Source organism: Maniola hyperantus, chromosome 23 (assembly GCF_902806685.2).
Source record: "Maniola hyperantus chromosome 23, iAphHyp1.2, whole genome shotgun sequence".
Classification (NCBI taxonomy): domain Eukaryota; kingdom Metazoa; phylum Arthropoda; class Insecta; order Lepidoptera; family Nymphalidae; genus Maniola; species Maniola hyperantus.
Genome location: NC_048558.1, coordinates 7,988,637 through 8,008,152, shown reverse-complemented (window position 1 = coordinate 8,008,152; position 19,516 = coordinate 7,988,637). Strand labels below are relative to the sequence as shown.

The 19,516-nt window shown below is 37.1% G+C and overlaps 1 protein-coding gene across 5 annotated transcripts in view; it reads left to right on the top strand.

Moving 5' to 3' along the window:
• FoxP (forkhead box P) overlaps window positions 1-19,516 on the top strand; it is an 81,668-nt gene that overhangs the window by 15,450 nt on the left and 46,702 nt on the right. For all 5 annotated transcript variants that reach the window (XM_069506559.1, XM_069506558.1, XM_034980880.2 and 2 more), the window contains exon 2: window positions 15,867-16,083. In XM_069506559.1, the coding sequence (XP_069362660.1) occupies window positions 16,036-16,083 (48 nt within the window). In that variant the 5' untranslated portion in view covers window positions 15,867-16,035. The remainder of the gene's footprint in view (window positions 1-15,866; window positions 16,084-19,516) is intronic.

The window sequence follows — 19,516 nt, the reverse complement described above, 5'->3', positions numbered from 1 at the left end:
AGATGAGTAAGTATTTAATGTTTACTCAACTCAATTCAAATCATTTATTCAAAGTTTTTGATACAGTTGATAGTAGCGGTGATAATAATTTTAGTTACGTTAACTTAAAAGAGTCTTAGTAGGTGCAAAGTTACGAAACATTTCACGGAAATTAATAGCCTCATTTGACAGAAGGGCTGGCTCATTTTTTGCGCAAAGAATCAACCCGGCTGTCCAGCGCGGAAATGCAGTCAGTACCTATTCTTGGCACCATTGCACGCGGGTATGATTTGTTCAGTAATTAGATAAAGCTAGCTTTAAAATTTATTGTAAGATTTTCAAATAAATTCCCATCAATCTTATTGCATAATTTTTTTTTTATTTTAATTTTGTATATTTGGACCCCTTAGCACGTGTCGCAAAAACGGCTAGGATATAGTAACGAGGTCGGAAGTTTTTGATAGTCATTTATTTAGAATTCGAGGTCGCTCCATTATTTAGGTTGTTTTGTTTTATCAGTACACCAAGGCGCAATTTCGTGCTAAAAACTAGCGTATGCAAAAATATTAGATAAAACTCGAGCGTCGAATGTTTGCTTTGAGTGCGGAAGTGAAAAAGACTAATCACTAGGCAAAATTATTTCTACATTTTCGTATTTTAATTTATAAATAATACATATATTATTTTATAATGCTTTGTCCAAGAGTGATTATAGGAAATTTCAGATGATTAGCTAGATCATATTGTAAGTAAATGTCTTACCTAAAACTTAATTGCTTTTGTTTGCAATTTAATTAGTTCTACAATCCATACTAATATTATAAATGCGGAAGTGTGTCTGTCTGGTAGCTTTTCACAGCCCAACAGTTTAACCGATTTTGATGAAATTTAGTACAGAGCTAGCTTACATCCCGGGGATGGACATAGGCTACTTTTTATTCCAGTAAATTATCATAGTTAATTAGTAAGTAATCCCAGAGTTCTCACGGGGTTCTTAAAGGTCTATCCGTTTAATCGATTTCCATGAAATTTGGTACAGAGGTAGCTTGCGTCCCGGAAAATTGACATATGCAATTTTTATCCCGGAAAATCATAGTTTCCACGGGATAAAACCTCAATCCACTCGGATGAAGTCGCGGGCATCCTCTAGTCTATTATAGCCCATTAACAAAATACGTGAATATTTTATGGGAATAAATTGCAAATTATATTGTCTATTATGTAGCCATTATCGTCAACAGCTTAGCCGTTGGGATTGAATGTTAAGTATTAAATTCGCATTAATTTAAAATCTAAATATTTAAAAGGGAAAGGTGACTAACTGACTGATCTATTAACGTACAGCTCAAATTACTGGACGGATTGGGCTGTTTGGCATGTAGATATATATTACGACGTTCAATCTCTAAGGGGGTAAAATAGGGGTTTAAATTTGTGTGTTCCACGCGGATGTAGTCGCGGGGATAACCTAGTTTGATATAGTAATCAGCTGAAACAGACATTCCTCATGCCCTCCCACTGCTAAACATGCAGGAAAATCCAGCCACTAAGCTAGCAATACGCGCAACGTAAGACGAGTGGTGCATATCGCATGCTGCATGTTGTACCATACAGATTTGTCTGTTAGTAAAAAGATTTTGGTTCATTGTATTTATCATGAACTTCCACAATAACCCCTGCTACAACACTAGCTTATGCTCGCGACTTCGTCCGCGTGAACTAAATACATTTCAAACCACCATTTAACCCACTTATGGGTAGAATTTCGAAAAATCCTATCTTAGTGGACACCTACTCTTTACAAAAAACATACCCTCCCCGTAGGGCCAGCGGCTTAGGCTGTGCGTTGATATATAAGTCAAGTTGAATATTATAATTATATATTTTAACTTATGCTCGCGACTTCGTCCGCGTGGACTACACGAATTTCAAACCCCTATTTCACCCCCTTAGGGGTTAAATTTTCAAAAAACCTTTCTTAACGGATGCCTACGTTGTAATAGCTATCTACATGCCAAATTTCAGCACGATCCGTCCAGTAGTTTGAGCTGTGCGTTGATAGATCAATCAGTCAGTCAATCCTTTTATATATTTCGATTGGATATATTATTTAGTTGGAGAGGAAAGGGGAATTAGTCATTTAACATGGCTAATATTCTTTTTTTAAATTTATAGTTAGATATTTAAGAATACCTGTGTTTGATGTTCGACTCTCGCATACACTGCATGTTTGTTGTATATTTTTGCAAGGCTCGGGCCGATAACGTTATCAGTCGTCACGCCTACACGCACACACACGCACACACCGAGCGCCGTGTTTTCGTGTTACTAAGTTGCCTAAAACATGACGCTATAAATAGTACTTATCCACCACTAAGCTTTTGACGATCTCCCTGGCGCAGTGGTGAGCGCTATGGTCTCATCAGTGGGAGGTCGCGGGTTCAATAGGGTCTTGGACTGTAGTAATAAAATGATGTGATTTTTTTGTATAACGGTAGTTTATCGGGCTAGAATTTATTATTAAAGAGAATATAAAAAAAAAACAGGTTAGCCCACTATCATCTTAGACTGCATCATCACTTACCATCAGGTGAGATTGCAGTCAAGGGCTAACTTGTATCAGAATAAAAAAATAAAAAAAATAGTTTTTTTGAACAATATTTTCCCGCAGAAAATTTAATGACTCTATTTTTATGTTAAAATTTAAAAAATGGTCGTTTACGGATTGTGACGTCATTATTCACCTTCCGTACAGCGTGACGTTCATGTTAAAAAATAAATGAAAATTGTAATTTTTTCAAATTCTCTATAATAATGAAGCCCCATAAGCTAAGCGCTATACAAAAATTTGACTTCACGAAAAGATTTAAAAATGGGCTGTAAAAAGAATAACAGACAGACAGACTGTAATTTATAATATTAGTATGGATATGAATAATTTATCAGGTTCACGTGCGTCACTAAATTTGTACCTACTTTAGTAATTAAAAAGAAAAAGTTTGTGCGTAAATGCAACTAGTATACTTAGCTATTAAGTAAAAATAACTCGCCGTCGTCGATTAGAAATTATCTCTAATGTTTGCATATCCTGTTTTTCGCGGTGGTTATTTTTGAATAAAAACCGGCCAAGTGCGAGTCAGACTCGCACACCAAGGGTTCCGTACTACAGTCGTATTTTTTCGACATTATGCACGATAATTCAAAAACTATGATGCATAAAAATAAATAAAAATCTGTTTTAGAATGCCTTTCATATGATACCTCACTTGATATAGTTATCTTAGTTTGAAAATTGAAAATTCTAATTATTAGTTCATGACCACAATTTAATTTTTTTGTGTGATGTAACCACAAATTCACGGTTTTCAGGAATTCCCCTTATGTCTGCTATAAGACCTACCTACCTGCCAAATTTCATGATTCTAGGTCAACCGGAAGTACCTCGTAGGTTTTCTGAAAGACAGACAGACAGACAACAAAGTGATCCTATAAGGGTTCCGCTTTTCCTTTTGAGGTACGGAACAATAAAAATAGCTCACCGTCGTAGATATTATTTATAATGTTTTTTGGCGGTGGTTATTTTTCTAAATAAAAAATTGCACTAAACAGTGCCTAATAGAACCTACATCCCTACATACCTTTTTATCCTTGTTAGGGTTCCGTACCTCAAAAGAAAAAAGGAACCCTTATAGGATCACTTCGTTGGCTGCCTGTCTGTCGTGTCCATCAAGACCCTTCGAGAGAATCAAAATCTAGAATCTTCTAGATCTAGATTAGTTTCGGTTTTGTAGAGCGTTGTCTCTGTCACTCATGTCTCAACGACAGAGACAACGCTCTACGAAACCGCTATCTCTCTCTAAAGGTCGATGTACAATATTTTCTGCCGTGTACTGTAAGCTGTGATAGCGTAGTGGTTAGGACGTCCGCCTTCTAATCGGAGGTCGGGGGTTCGATACGGGGCATGAACCTCTAACTTTTCGGAGTTATGTGCGTATTAATTAATTAAACTATGTATATCACTTGCTTTAAAGGTGAAGTAAAACATCGTGAGGAAACCTGCATACTTGAGAGTTTTCCATAATGTTCCCAAAGGTGTGTGAAGTCTACCAATCCGCACATGGCCAGCTTGGTAGACTATGGTCGAAACCCTTCTCACTCTGAGAGGAGACCTGTACCCGTAGTACAAGATTTTACGTCTCACCAAACCAAACCAAAATCGAGAGTCCAAATACTTCCGCGTTACAGTAAACTGGATCTTAAATGCCTTGTTTTAAAGCTCAAGTTTGTCTACACTTCTACAGCCAGCGCTCCAAGCGGAAACATTGCGAAATTAAAATCAGCGGCATTGAATATTTGACTTCAATTCAAGGCTGTTTAGGTCCATTTTACTGTAACGCGGAAGTATTTCGACTCTCGAATTTGGTTTGGTGAGATGTAAAATCTTGTACTACGGGTACCGTTCTCTGTAGTGAGCCGGTGATGGGTTGATCATGATGACTGTAAACAATATTTGTTTTTGCACTGGTGAGTTATGACGTGAATCATCTGTGCTGCTTTACCGATATCTGCCGCTCGATAATAAATAAAACTGATTTCTCTTTGCTTAAGGGAAACTAGGTAAACTGTACATCAGTATTTGTTACATAATAGGAGACAACATGAAATTTTTATAATATTATCTACCTACTAACTGATGCCTGCGACTCCGTTCGCGTGGAATTAGGTTTTAAAAATCCCGTGGGAACTCTTTGATTGTCCGGAATAAAAACCGGTCAAGTGCGAGTCAGGCTCGCGCAACGAGGGTTCCGTACTTACTACAGTCGTATTTTTCGACATTTTGCACGATAATTCAAAAACTATGATGCATAAAAATAAATAAAAATCTGTTTTTGAATGCACAGGTGAAGCCCTTTTCATATGATACCCCACTTGATATAGTTATCTTACTTCGAAAATTGAAAATACTAATTACTAGCTTATGCTCGCGACTTCGTTCGCGTGGACTACACAAATTTTAAACCCCAGTTTCCCCCCCCCCCCCCTCCCTTAGGAGTTGAATTTTCCAAAATCCTTTCTTAGCGGATGCCTACGTCATAGTAGCTATCTGCATGACAAATTTCAGCCCGATCAGTCCAGTAGTTTGAGCTGTAAGTTGATAGATCAGTCAGTCAGTCAGTCAGTCAGTCACCTTTTCTTTTTATATATTTAGATTTGTTTGTGACCACAATTAAATTTTTCTTGACAGACAACAAAGTGTCCTATAAGGGTTCCGTTTTCCCTTTTGAGGTACGGAACCCTAAATTTTTTTTATTATAATTAAGAAAACCATGACTGTAAAACTATGACTGTATTCCGGTCTGAAATTAAGATAGTAGGTAGGTACCTACCTACTCATTGTTTACCTTTGGCTTTACCAGATAAACTAGCTCGCACTTGCGAAATAGCGCGAACCGAACCGTAGTGTTTGTGTGACTAAGGGCCGCTTCATCATACACATATTTTTTTCATATTTTCCTTTCCACACTGAAAAGTTTCATTTTGCAAGATTATAGCCTACTAGCGACCCGCCCCGGCTTCGCACGGGTAGCTTATTACAGTTTCGTAGGGATTTCTAATTGTTGGAAAAAAATTTAGGTTTCTACTGGTGAAAGAATTTTCAAAATCGCTTAAAAATAAAACTTACAAACTTTACCTCTTCGTAATATTAGGGGGCAGGAGTTCAATTCCGCAGGTCTAACTTTTCAGAGTAGGTACGCAAAATATCGCGAGAAAGTTTGCATGCTTGAGAGTTTTCCATAATATTCTGAGAACTGGAACTGAGGAAAATTTTATAAAAATATTTTTTATTCAATTCTTCAAATGCATCTACCACTGGTTCGGAATGCCTTTCCTACCGAAAGAAGAACCAGTAAGAAACTCGGCGGTTGCTCTTTTCAAAGATTTGATAAACAATATTATGCCATACTTATACAATAATGTAATCTCAGTCCCGTGCATTGCTGGAACGAGCTGCAGGTCATTTCTACCTATTATAGAATATAATACCTACTAACATGATAAATGCGAAAATATTATGCCTGTCTGTCAGTCTGTTAGTCTGTTCGCATGGATGTACTCGTAGTTAGAGATTACTACGGCTACTTTTTATCCCAGAAAATCAAGATAAAAGAATAAGAAAGAATAAGAAGAAGATAAAAGAAGAAGAGAGAATAAGATTAAAAAACCTAAATCCACGCGGAAAAAGTCGCGGAAGTTATACGTGAAAGCCTGGAATAGAATAGAATATTATATTTTTATTCAAGTAAACTTTAACAAGTTCTTTAGAATCGTCAGATAAGTAGGTAGTTTATTTTACCACTGGTTTGGAATGCCGTTCCTACCGATAAGAACCAGCAAGAAACTCGACGGTCGCTCTTTTTAAGTTTTCAATGAAGGACGCGGGAAGCACTTTTCATATAGTTTCAGAAACTTTGATGAACAAGTTTCCTTCAATAACCGTCTTATGAAAGGACCCTAAGAACGCGTTAATGTATGTGTGTATTATGTATGTATGTTCGTCTGTATGCATGTATAACAGAAAGGCGGGCTATTTTCCCATAGCTCATTGTTTTTCGCCGCCTTAACAAACAAAAATTGCGTAAACGAAACCGGCAACCTGAGATTTTGCATCATACATTGTTTACCAGATTGCGAATCATGCTATGTTGCGGGGTATTGTTTGTTTTATATTATTGCCTATAAAAACCGGTCAAGTGCGAGTCGGACTCGCACGCGAAGGGATCCGTAGACCGTATCCGTGTCCGGAACGTACAATGAATACCACTTTTTAAACTTTTTAGCTAACACTCGTAGCTTTACGTAATTCATTATTATGACCATTAATTACATTATTGTGTTACAAATCCAACAATTACTGACAATCAAAAAGTACCTACAACAATTGTTGCCTATTTTGAATAAATTATTTGACCACTTTTAGGGTTGAAGAGCCTCGTACCTCGAAAGGGAAAAGGATTCCTTATTATAGGATCACTTTATTGTCTGTCTGTTTGTCTGTCTTGCCTATCAAGAAACCTACAAGGTACCTACTTCCTGTTGACCTAGAATCATGAAATTTGGATTATAGCAGACATTAAGGGAATAATCTGAAAACCTTGAATTTGTAACCACTTTATATAAAACACATTAAAGTGTGTTCATGAACAAATAATTAGTATTTTCAACTTTCATAGTAAGATTAATATACCAAGTGAGGTTTCATAATATGAAAGCTTTAGGTACTTGTACATTCTAAAACAGATTTTTATTTATTTAGATTTTATTTATTTTATTTAGATTTTTATGCACCATAGTTTTTGATTTATCGTTAACAACACAAATTCATTTGTTTTCGGATTTTTCCCTTTACTTCTGTTATAACTTGTAAGACATCGCTATCCGCCTTTGATGATTCTAGGTCAACGTGAAGTACCTATACCGGTATACCCTATAGGTTTTGATTCCCTTGACGGGTCTTGACAGACAGATAGACAACGATTCTATAAGGGTTAAGTACTTTTCCTTTTGAGCTTATGGAGTACGGAACCCTAAAAAGCAGTAGGTAACCGTAAGTGGTAACACGTATTCTCGGCTTTCCATAGAACGATATCAAATGACTTTTATTATTTACAAAACAAGCAAAAAAATATTTCTTCTACTATTTTTTACTAACTTGATATAGTCCGCACTCCGCGACAGGTTGAGATGGCAATCGGAGCCTGAGGCGGGGCGACGGACGGACACCTGGAACATCCGCACGTCTCCCGCGCCCGCCCGCACCGGATTAGCCCGGGGGCTATGCGGGTGTGCGGAGCGTTCCCTCCCCGATTGCCATCTCGACCTGTCACGTACTATAACATTCAAAAGTAACATAATATAACGGTATCAACTACCAAGTAAGAGAGCTTGTCATCTAATGAATATTCACAGTGTTCAGTCATTGTTGACTTTGTATATTTGTTGTATATTAATATTAAGTATCTACTAAATTATTTGCCTAAGCAACGCTACTTTTATTTATTTATACACCTTCTTAAACTTGTACCTATCTACTTTCATAACGGACTTCCTGGACGTTTCGCTGGTTAGTGGTAATTAAATAGGTCTAATTTTATTTTAACTTTAACAATTAAAATGGGTGGCTGTGGAAACGACCACAATAAAACACTGGCCAAGAGAGTGTCAGAACACGAGCTAGCGCGCACCACGGTAAAGGTGATCGAAACGCTTCTATATGTTCCTGGACCCTGGTGATAATAAGATGAAAGTAGCACCATTTAAAAGCTAACATTTAAATAAGTAATCCATAATTGAAAATTTGGAAAGATTTGTCAATCTAGGAGCTGAGCAATTGAAGAAGTAAAAATGAGTATACCACAATTAGCACAACGATCCATTTCGTCAATATCCAATCGATAGGCGTGGTGTCGGATCCCAAAATAACAAGGCCAATTCAGTCGTGTGAGCAAGATTCTCGGAGTCCGTTAACAAAGCAGGCCGCAGGGGGTCAATGAAAAAAGGCAGAATTAAAAACCACGCGAAAAAACTCAACGAATACAACAACAAACGAAGTGACAACTGTAGGGCGGTTGTCTAAAACCTGCATCAATCATTATTACAATCTCAATTGTTGTGATTGGCTGAATTTGTGCGATTCTTGTTGCAACAATGCATTGAAGTCAATAGTAAGCGAACATCAACCAATCAGAGATGATTGCGATCGTGACATTGTAGCTGTCATTCTCCGCTGCGCGCTGAAACCTGCCAAACCGCACTTGACCAGCGTGGTAGACTATGGCCAAACCCTTTTCATTCTGAGAGGATACCCGTGTTCATACTACCTATATTATCAGCCGGCGATGGGTTGATGATAATGATGAATTCTAGACAGTCTCAAAAGAAAAGCCGAATATTATCTGACATGACCTCCAATACCGTATCTTTTGACACACATTTTTGTACACACAAACTATACATAGCATACCTATTACCTACATTTATGCCTATGTAATGTAGGCGCAACAAAAATCCGGAGATAGCACAAAATGTTTATTTAAAAATTCACAATCTTATCAACTCTGCTTTGCTTATTTGTGTAATCTAAATAGTTATTTGCGAATGCCAAAAAAATTAAGGTCAGTAAATACTTTACTTGCCTAAATATTTTGAATTTTTTTGGTTCAGAATTTAAACAAGTCGTATTAAAAATACCCGGCCAAGTGCGAGTCAGACTCGCGCACCGAGGGTTCCCTACTACAGTCGTAACTCTGATTTGCTTATTTGTGTAATCTAAATAGTTATTTGCGAATGCCAAAAAAATTAAGGTCATTAAATACTTACTTACCTAAATATTTTGAAATAGGTTTAGAATTTAAACAAGTCGTATTAAAAAAACCCGGCCAAGTGCGAGTCAGACTCGCGCACCGAGGGTTCCCTACTACAGTCGTAACTCTGCTTTGCTTATTTGTGTAATCTAAATAGTTATTTGCGAATGCCAAAAAAATTAAGGTCATTAAATACTTACTTACCTAAATATTTTGAAATAGGTTTAGAATTTAAACAAGTCGTATTAAAAAAACCCGGCCAAGTGCGAGCCAGACTCGCGCACCGAGGGTTCCCTACTACAGTCGTAACTCTGCTTTGCTTATTTGTGTAATCTAAATAGTTATTTGCGAATGCCAAAAAAATTAAGGTCATTAAATACTTACTTACCTAAATATTTTGAAATAGGTTTAGAATTTAAACAAGTCGTATTAAAAAAACCCGGCCAAGTGCGAGCCAGACTCGCGCACCGAGGGTTCCCTACTACAGTCGTAACTCTGCTTTGCTTATTTGTGTAATCTAAATAGTTATTTGCGAATGCCAAAAAAATTAAGGTCATTAAATACTTACTTACCTAAATATTTTGAAATAGGTTTAGAATTTAAACAAGTCGTATTAAAAAAACCCGGCCAAGTGCGAGTCAGACTCGCGCACCGAGGGTTCCCTACTACAGTCGTATTTTTTCGAATTTCGACACGAATTCGAGTCGTATTTTGCACGAAAAAACTTCTTTATATGAATCAATGCTTCACTAGTCTGTAATAATATCCATATTAATAATATTATGAATGCGAAAGTGTGTCTGTCTGTCTGTCTGCTAGCTTTTCACGGGTCATCCGTTCAACCGATTTTGACGAAATTTGGTACAGAGATAGATTGCATCCCGGCGAAGGACATAGGCTACTTTTTATCCCGGAAAATCAAAGAGTTCCCACGGGAATTTTAAAAACCTAAATCCACGCGGACGAAGTCGTGGGCATCATCTAGTACTGTAATAAATAATAATAATTCATCATCATCATGATCAAGATCGACTAATCGCGGCTCACTATTCACTACTGAACATGGGTCTTCTCTCAGACGTATAGGTCATAGTCCGCTGTCCGCCACACTGGTCCAGTACAGATTGGCAGCCTTCATACACGTTTGAGAACATTATAGAGAACACTGGCATACAGGTTTCCTCACGATGTTTTCTTCACCGAAAGCAAAGTGATACGTTTTTAATTTCCTAAAATGCACATAACTCCGAAAAGACAGAGGTGCGTGCCCAGGACTGAACTCCCATCTTCCCGAAATTCCCGAATAGAGGGCGGACGTCTTAACCACTAGGCTATCACGTCTATCTTATTAATTAGACTTTAGAATAGGCTAGTTGACCCTTTTTTAAAGTAGGTCTTAAATGGTTAATATTCGTCCTATTAGATCAAAAAAATTAACACTTTATTTTTTTGCGCCCTAAAAACCGTAAAACTTTAATTTAAAAATATATTTTTCTTAGAAAACACTGTCGGCCATGTTTGGCCGATAGATTATCTGTGCTCTGACGTCATGCATTTGTAAACAACAGCACAACCTCCCAAAGTTTAATAAACATGACTTCTATACTAGTTTACATGAAAAATATAGTAATTATCGTTATTGTATCATCCGAGAATGTAAAAAAAGTAGATAATTTAAAGTCCTGACAAACTTTTACGGACTTTAAATTTTATGTATATGGATACTACGTTAGTCCACGCGTGACATAGGGATGACATTTCTTTGTTTACATATTTAATGACGTCACATCATGGCTGACAGCGTTTTCTGCGTTTCAAATAAAAATAAAAATTGTATTTTTTTAAATTGGATTTATATATCCATCCTGCGTTTTTAATAATTGTTATTGATATATTTCGTTAAGCAAAATACTATAATAAATAATCATTTATTGGACGAAATTAGATATGAGTCAAGTAGCCCATTATATTCTACTAGCTTATGCCAGCGACTGACTTCGTCCGCGTGGACTACACAAATCTCAAGCCCTTATCTCACCTCCTTAGGGGTTGAATTTTCAAAAATCCTTTCTTAGCGAATGTCTAAGTCATAAATATTTAGGTATCTGCATGCCAAATTTCAGCCCGATCCGCCCAGTAGTTTGAGCTGTGCGTTAATAGATCAGTCAGTCACCTTTTCCTTTTTTTAAATTCATTATAGGCAAACGCTTGACCGCAATCACACCTGATGGAAAGTGATGATGTGGCCTAAGATATGGGACGCGTTTACGTAGAAGATGCCTATTCACTCTTGTTTTAAAGATACCCGGGTTGTAATAAAATTGGTATTCTTGGTTAGGTTTTATTTATGTAGAAGTACTTATAAGAAACCTAGGCTATATTTTAACGATCACAATCGTAATTTTTTTTGTAATAATAAAATATATCCTGCCTACATAGTATCAACAGTTCACACAGAATTTATAACTGCCATGCCTGAACTGTGCAAACAAAAACACTTGTGTACAAACGAAACACGTATACAGCTGTATAAACACAAACACGCACACACGCACACACGTTCACACAAAATAAACCAGGAAACGTCTAGCGAAAAACAAACAGGGGTCTTTTGTGTTGTGTAAACAATTGAATGGGCCAAGCAACAGGCGTGACGGTGAAAAAGTTTATGATACAGGTTACTTTGCATAGATGGCGATGTTGTGACGTTTAACTTAGTTGTCAATGGCTGGGGTTATTGTGATGACGTAGTTTCAGTGGGTGGTAATAGGTGGCGTTGTCCTGAAACTTTTGAGAAGTTCTATTTTCAAAATAAGATCGAATACTAAATTGATCGATTGATCCACAAATATTTTTAAATTTTTTAACATAAAAAATATTTTCCCGCAGAAGTTGAATAATTTGTCGTTTACGGATTGTGACGTCATTAATCACGTCACCGTCCGTACAGCAGCGTGACGTTCATGTTTTAAAAATAAATAAACATCATGTTTTTGTTAAAAATTATTCTCTTTGATAATTATAGCCCCATAAACTACCGCTTGACAAAAAAAGCTGTGATAGCCTAGCAGTTAGGACGTCCGCCTTCTAACCGGAGGTCGTGGGTTCGATTCCGGGCACGCACCTCTAACTTTCGGAGTTATGTGCGTTTTAAGTAATTAAACATCACTTTCTTTAACGGTGCAGGAAAACATCGTGAGGAAATCTGCATGTCTGAGAGTTGTCCATAATGTTCTCAAAGGTGTGTGAAGTCGACCAATCCGTACATGGCCAGCGTGGTAGACTACGGCCAAAACCCTTCTCACACTGAGAGGAGACCGGGCTCTGTAGTGAGCCGGCGATGGTTTGATTATGATGATGATGATAATGATACAAAAAATCACATCATTTTATTACTAAAGTCCAAGACCCTAATACTGTATCGTCTGTAATAAAATTATTTTCTTCTCTATAATATAAAAATGAATCACTAAATGTGTTGCTCATCGCAAATCTCGAGAACAGCTGAACCGATTTCCCTAATTCTTTTTTTATAATATTCCTTGAAGTACTTACGAGGATGGTTCGAGAGAAAAATTGAAAAAAAATTTGAATCGACTGTTAGGCGGAACGAAGTTCGCCGGGGCAGTAAAACAAGGTAACCAGTTAACTAGCTTGGTTTAATTAATAATTCAATATGAACGATCTGTCCATAGAGCCCATATTTAGAGCCTCAATGGCACCGATTCTAAGCACAACCTAATTTTAGAGTATTCGCACCCTCTTCTTACTATTGTAATATGAAAGGGACAGAAGCAGTTTGACATTTCTAAATTTAATTTTTAGATGGTAAAACCCGTGATTTTAGCACGCAGTCGCGAACCTACTGTTTAAATTTGTATTGTGCACTAAAATTTAGAGTCTTTAAATGTGAAAGTCGTGTTCCGTTCCTTTTTTAGCATTTTTAAAAAGAAAAGGATGCAGATACTCTAAATTTAGTTTAGAGTAAGACAAAGGAATCGGTGCCATTAGCTCAACCGGTATAGGAGTGGACTGAAAACCGAAAGGTCGACGGTTCAAATCCCGCCCGTTGCACTATTTGTCGTACCTACTCCTAGCACAAGCCTGACGCTTAATTGGAGAGGAAAGGGGAATATTAGTCATTTAATATGGCTAATATTCTTAAAATAAATAAATAAATATATATATATAATTATATATATATAAACAGTTTCATAGATAATACTTAATACTACAGTCAAAGTCAAAGTCAAATGATTTATTCAAAAAAGGTAATAGATAATAGATATAGGACATCGTCGAAGTCGGTTAAAGCACACGAGTAGGAAGCTGTTGAATTTCATGCAGTGAACTAGGTAGGTACCTACCTAGTTAAGTATTAAGTTACGTATGTTTTGGTTTAGTTGTGAATGCTAGGTTGTTTAGGAAATGTGTCGCGCCACAAGGCGTGTCGTGTGTCAGCTAAACATCGCGTATTGTTTGTGGAAATGCTGTGCCTAGCTTTATTAGGTCACTGTTCTTTATTTAGAAATGACTAGCTTATGCTCGCGACTTCGTCCACTATTTTACACCTTTAGAGGTTAAATTTTCGCGGATGTCTACGTCACAATAGCTATCTATCTGCATGCCAAACAGCCCGATCAGTCCAGTAGCTTGAGCTGTGCGTTTATAGATCTGCCCACCGATTGTGTAAGAAAAACGTATTCATAGTTATCGTAATCGTCAACAAGTTGGCCTTTGATTGGTTGATTCGGTTTTACTTTTTTTCACAGCCAATCAAAGAGCAGAATTTGATTACGATAACGATGAATACGTTTTTCTTACACAATTGGGGGTAGACCTACTATACAAATTCTCTACTCTTTATATGAAATTCTTAATTCTTATCAAAAAGGGTTCAGTAATTTTAAAAAGAAAATGTGACTCTTTGAATTTTTCAATAATCTCCAAAAACGTTTCTAACTCATGGTAGATTAATTAGTAACAGACAAACCATTGTTTGTAATAATCCTACCTACTTGAAACTTGAAAGAAGCATTTTTTTCAGTTGTAGTTTCGTTGATTCCATTAAGATTTTAAGTGTCTGCCTGTAGTAATAAATGTTCAGTACCTTCTTATTATGATACCTCTAAAAACTATGTTTACACAAACATAAAAAATTAACCACCGATATAACAAGCTCTAACATCTGCTTGAAACTGCCTAATCTAAAGCCAACTCTATTTGGTTTTAGAATAAGGTTGATTACACAACATAGTTTAATTACATAAGCTATTATTATATCCTCAACTTAAAGTACTTATGACTTACGCCCGGCTCACATTATTCCAGTAGATTGATTAAGTAACTATACTGCATTAAATTGGGTATTTTACTTTTGAATTTGATAAATATTATTACTTAATTATAAACTAGGATAAAAATAATGACGTACGAAAAAAATATTAAAATCCAACAAAGATTAACAAAGTTACAGGCGTTTAATTTTAGAGTGGGAGGGTCTTCTATCCCTTTCTCGCAAAACGAAAATTTGTATGAAACCGCACGAGGCTACTATGACATTAGTAAGGTGTGACGTCAAAATGCTATATCTCTGTCTAATCAGAAATGTTTAAATGCTTATAACTTTTTGTTATTTGATCGATTTAATTAGTTTTTTTAGTTTACGTCATAATTTTTACCTAGTTTATAATAAAGTAATAAAAAAATTGGAATCAAATACCCAATTAGATGGTTGTGGCTAATACACAATCTCTTAATAATAAAAACATTGGTACTGATTCTGAGCATAACTATATTTTTAGAGTATTCGCATCCTCTTTTTACTAATGTATTTTGAAAAGGACAGACACAGTTTGACAGTTTTAAATTTAATTTAGAGCTGTCAAACTTCATGACTTTAGCTGCCAGTCGCGTAAAATTTAGTCTTTAAATGTAAAATTCATGTTCCAACCCGTTTTAGCGATATTTAAAAGAAAAAGATGCAGATACTCTAAATTTAGTTTAGAGAATGACAACGGACTAAAATGACAGGTCTTAATATATTGCTATTCCTTTCTCAATGCTCCCTACCGAAAAGGATAGCATCAAACTTAGACCTGTCATTTTAGTTAAGACTTTTTAGAATGTAGGTAATAACTAAATTAGCTATGTACAATGTACATTGCGGCTTATTCTCTTCTATACTAGTACTAGCTTATGCTCGCGACTTCGTCCGCGTGTCCCTATTTCAACCCCCTATTTCATCCCCTTAGGGGTTGAGTTTTGAAAAATCCTTTCTAAGCGGATGCTTGCGTCATAATAGCCATGCCAAATTTTAGCCCGATCCGTAAAATCCGAGTTATAGCTGTGCGTTGATAGATCAGTCAGTCAGTCAGTCAGTCACCTTTTCCTTTTATATATTTAAGATGACTGAAATACTAATAGTAACTAGCTAGAGTAATGTAAACCGGCCATTAATTACTTAAGTCTCAAGCCATTGCTACTGGCAGCAAAGTTTATTATTGTTTTTCTGTACTGTTACAGATTGTATTCAAAACACAAGGAGTCGTACTGCCTCAGTCATACGTCGAGGCTTCGAGAGCGTCGTCGAGGTGTGCCGCAGGGAGGTGTGTGGGGTCACGGACTATACACTGTTTATATAAAGAATAGAAGTGAAGTGGTATCAAAAACTGTTCTAATCTGTGATACCTGGATGTGTCTCCAACGGGACGAAGACGATGGTGCCCTCATAGATGAAGCGGTGAGTTTCAAAATTATTTTTAGGGTTCCGTACCTCGAAATGAAAAAAAAAACCCTTTTAGAATCTCTTCGTTGTCTGTCTGTCTGTCGTGTCTATCAAGAAACCTATTCAATACTTTCAGTTGACTTACAATTATTATGTACGTCAAAGGAAAAATCCGAAAACGGCGAATTTGTGAATACATAAAAAAAAAATTCAAATGTGTTCACGAACAAATAATTAGTATTCGTCAACTTTCAAAGTAAGATTACTTAGTATACCAAGTGGGGTATCATAATATGAAAGGGCCAAAGCTGTACATTCTAAAACTGATTTTTATTTATTTTTATCCATAATAGTTTTTGATTTACGTGCAAAATGACGAAAAAATTCGACTGTAGTACGGAACTCTGGGTGCGCGAGTGTGGCCCGCACTTATAGAGATAGAGAAACTTTATGACATTGTCCTATAAGTAAATTAGATTAAAAAATTAGATTCCAACTCCTCAATCCTGATGCTGCAGGGGACCTGCCCACCAAGACCTTTTTACGTTTGGTTAGGTACTGCATCCTTGCATCTCCTAGCTACTAGTAGATAGGCTACTTTTTGTCCTGGAAAATCAAAAGTTCCCACGGGATTTTTTAAAACTAAGGCGAAGCCGCGGGGATCGGCTAGTAATAAGTAATTCTTATTGAGACGATGGTGATAAATTGATAATTATATTCGTCAACTTAAAATTCGCTGTGTGTAAAGGCCGACGCACACAGATGAAGTAGAATGAAGAAGTGCTTTTTTGGTAATAACTTGAACTTAGCTTTTTATATAGTTACATAGTACGCGACAGGTTGAGATGGTAATCGGGGTATGAGGTAGGGGGACGCCCCACACACCCGCACGTCCGCACCGCACCGCTCGCTGGGGCTGTATAAGTGTGCGAGGCGTCCCTACCCCGATTGCCATCTCGACCTGTCTTGTACTATAAGTTGAATTTGATAAGTATACTGAAAACAAAACACAGAAGACTCAAAGGATGCGGGTCAAAACTTTATTTTGGCACTAAATTATGCAGGTCACTTCGTCCGTGTATTATTCAAAGACGACACGTCGACGACGTCCTTCAAAGACGTCAAAGTTTATCGCTGGTTTGAGATGTTATTATAGTCGATGCATTTTAAACTGAGTCGTCGAGTTATCTGTCTATTTCGCTCGCACTTAAACGTCGTAGGTAAGTGCGAGCGAAACAGACAGATAACTCGACGACTCTGTTTAAAATGCGTCGAAAGATAGCCCAGACTCCGGACTACGCTCTTCACTGTCAGTGTGCGTTCCGCTTTACACCTAGAGCTACGCTAAAATAAAAAATAACATGAAGTCGTCAGTTTTTAATAATAAATAAATTTTGCTGACTTCCTGAGTGTTTACATAAAGCAAAAATTATAATATTTAGTGCGACCGGTCGGCCTTGGGCCGACTTTTGGCATACACGTGTTTTGCTTTGGAATCGTGGATAATGTACGCATAATCAACAATAGATACCTACCTATCTATTCTTATACATAAAGTTGATTTAAAACTGTGTTTTCGTAATTAGAAAAAACAGAATTCATAAAATGTATTAATAGGTTAATAATTCAATCCAATCCAATCCATCAGCCTGTTTGCGTCCACTGTTGGACATAGGTCTTTCCAAGAGCGCGTCACCAAACACGGTCCTCCGCCTTCCTCATCCATCCGCTCCCCACCACCTTCTTCAGGTCATCGGTCCAGCGGGCTGGAGGTCGTCCCACACTGCGTTTGCTAAGTTTGCGTAATTATCACCACTATATCTTAGAAATCCAACATCTGACCATCAAAAAGCGTTATTAATTACCTATTTTGAATAAATCATTTGACTTTGACTTTGACTTGACTTTGCGCTTACCGTTACGCGGTCTCCACTCCAGAACACGTCTGCTCCATCGGCCGTCGGGTCTGCGACAGACATGACCTGCCCATTGCCACTTCATCTTGCTAATCCTTTGAGTTATGTCGGTCACTTTTGTTCTTCTGCGAATTTCCTCGTTCCGGATTTTATCCTTGATACCCAACATAGCATAGGTTAATAATTATTGTAGGTTAATGTACCTAGGTTCAAACCTATATAGTACGCGACAGGTCGAGATGGCAATCGGGTATGAGGCGGGGGGACGCCCCGTACACTCGGGTGAAGACCTTTCATATGATACCCCACTTGATATAGTTAGTTATCTTACTAAGAAAATTGAAAATACTAATTATTAGTTTATGACCACAATTTAATTTTTTTGTGTGTGATGTAACCACAAATTCACGGTTTTCAGATTTTTCCCCTAATACCAGCTATAAGACCCACCTATCTACCAAATTTCATGATTCTAGGTCAACGGGAAGTACCCTGTAGGTTTCTTGACAGACAGACGGACAGACAGACAGACAGACAACAAAGTGATCCTATAAGGGTTCCGTTTTTCCTTTTGAGGTACGGAACCCTAAAAATGAAAAATAAGTTTGTTGCGAAATCCTAAAATGCCTACATCGGAAAATCTTTTCAACATCATCTCATAAAGGAAATTCAAAGATATTATTAAGGAATTCGATGACTGGGCGATTTTTAAAAGCGTGATGCGGCGATTTTTTTTGGGAAAAACATATTTTTATCGTCCCTTTAGTAGATACTAATAAATCGATATCAAAAAAACAGGATGTCTAAGGATTACAGTACACGGCAGGAGACATTGTACATCGACCTTTAGAAAGAGAGCGGTTTCGTAGAGCGTTGTCTCTTTTGTTGAGACCGACAAAAAGTCATAGGTATGAGTGGACAGAGACGTGACTTTACAAAGTCGAAATCTCATTCTAATATGGGCATCGTACCGGAACGCTAAATCGCTTTGCCGGAACGGTGGTTACTATAGCCACGGTCGTAGACTCCCACCAGACCAGACTAAAAAACCGGCCAAGTGCGAGTCAGGCTCGCGCAATGAGGGTTCCATACTACAGTCGTATTTTTTCGACATTTTGCACGACAATTTCAAAAACTATGATGCATAAAAATAAATAAAAATCTGTTTTAGAATGTACAGGTGAAGACCTTTCATATGATACCCCACTTGATATAGTCACTCACTACGAAAGTTGAAAATACTAATTATTAGTTTTAACAATTTAATTTTTTTTGTGTGATCTAACCCTAAATTCACGGTTTTCAGATTTTTCCCCAAATGTCAGCTATAAGATCTACCTACCTGCCAAATTTCATGATTCTAGGTCAACGGGAAGTACCCTGTAGGTTTCTTAACAGACATACAGACAGACAGACAGACAACAAAGTGATCCTATAAGGGTTCCGTTTTTCCTTTTGAGGTACGGAATCCTAAAAAATAGGTATAATAAATTCCCAAATTGTCCCTGCCGGGAATCGAACCCATGACTCTC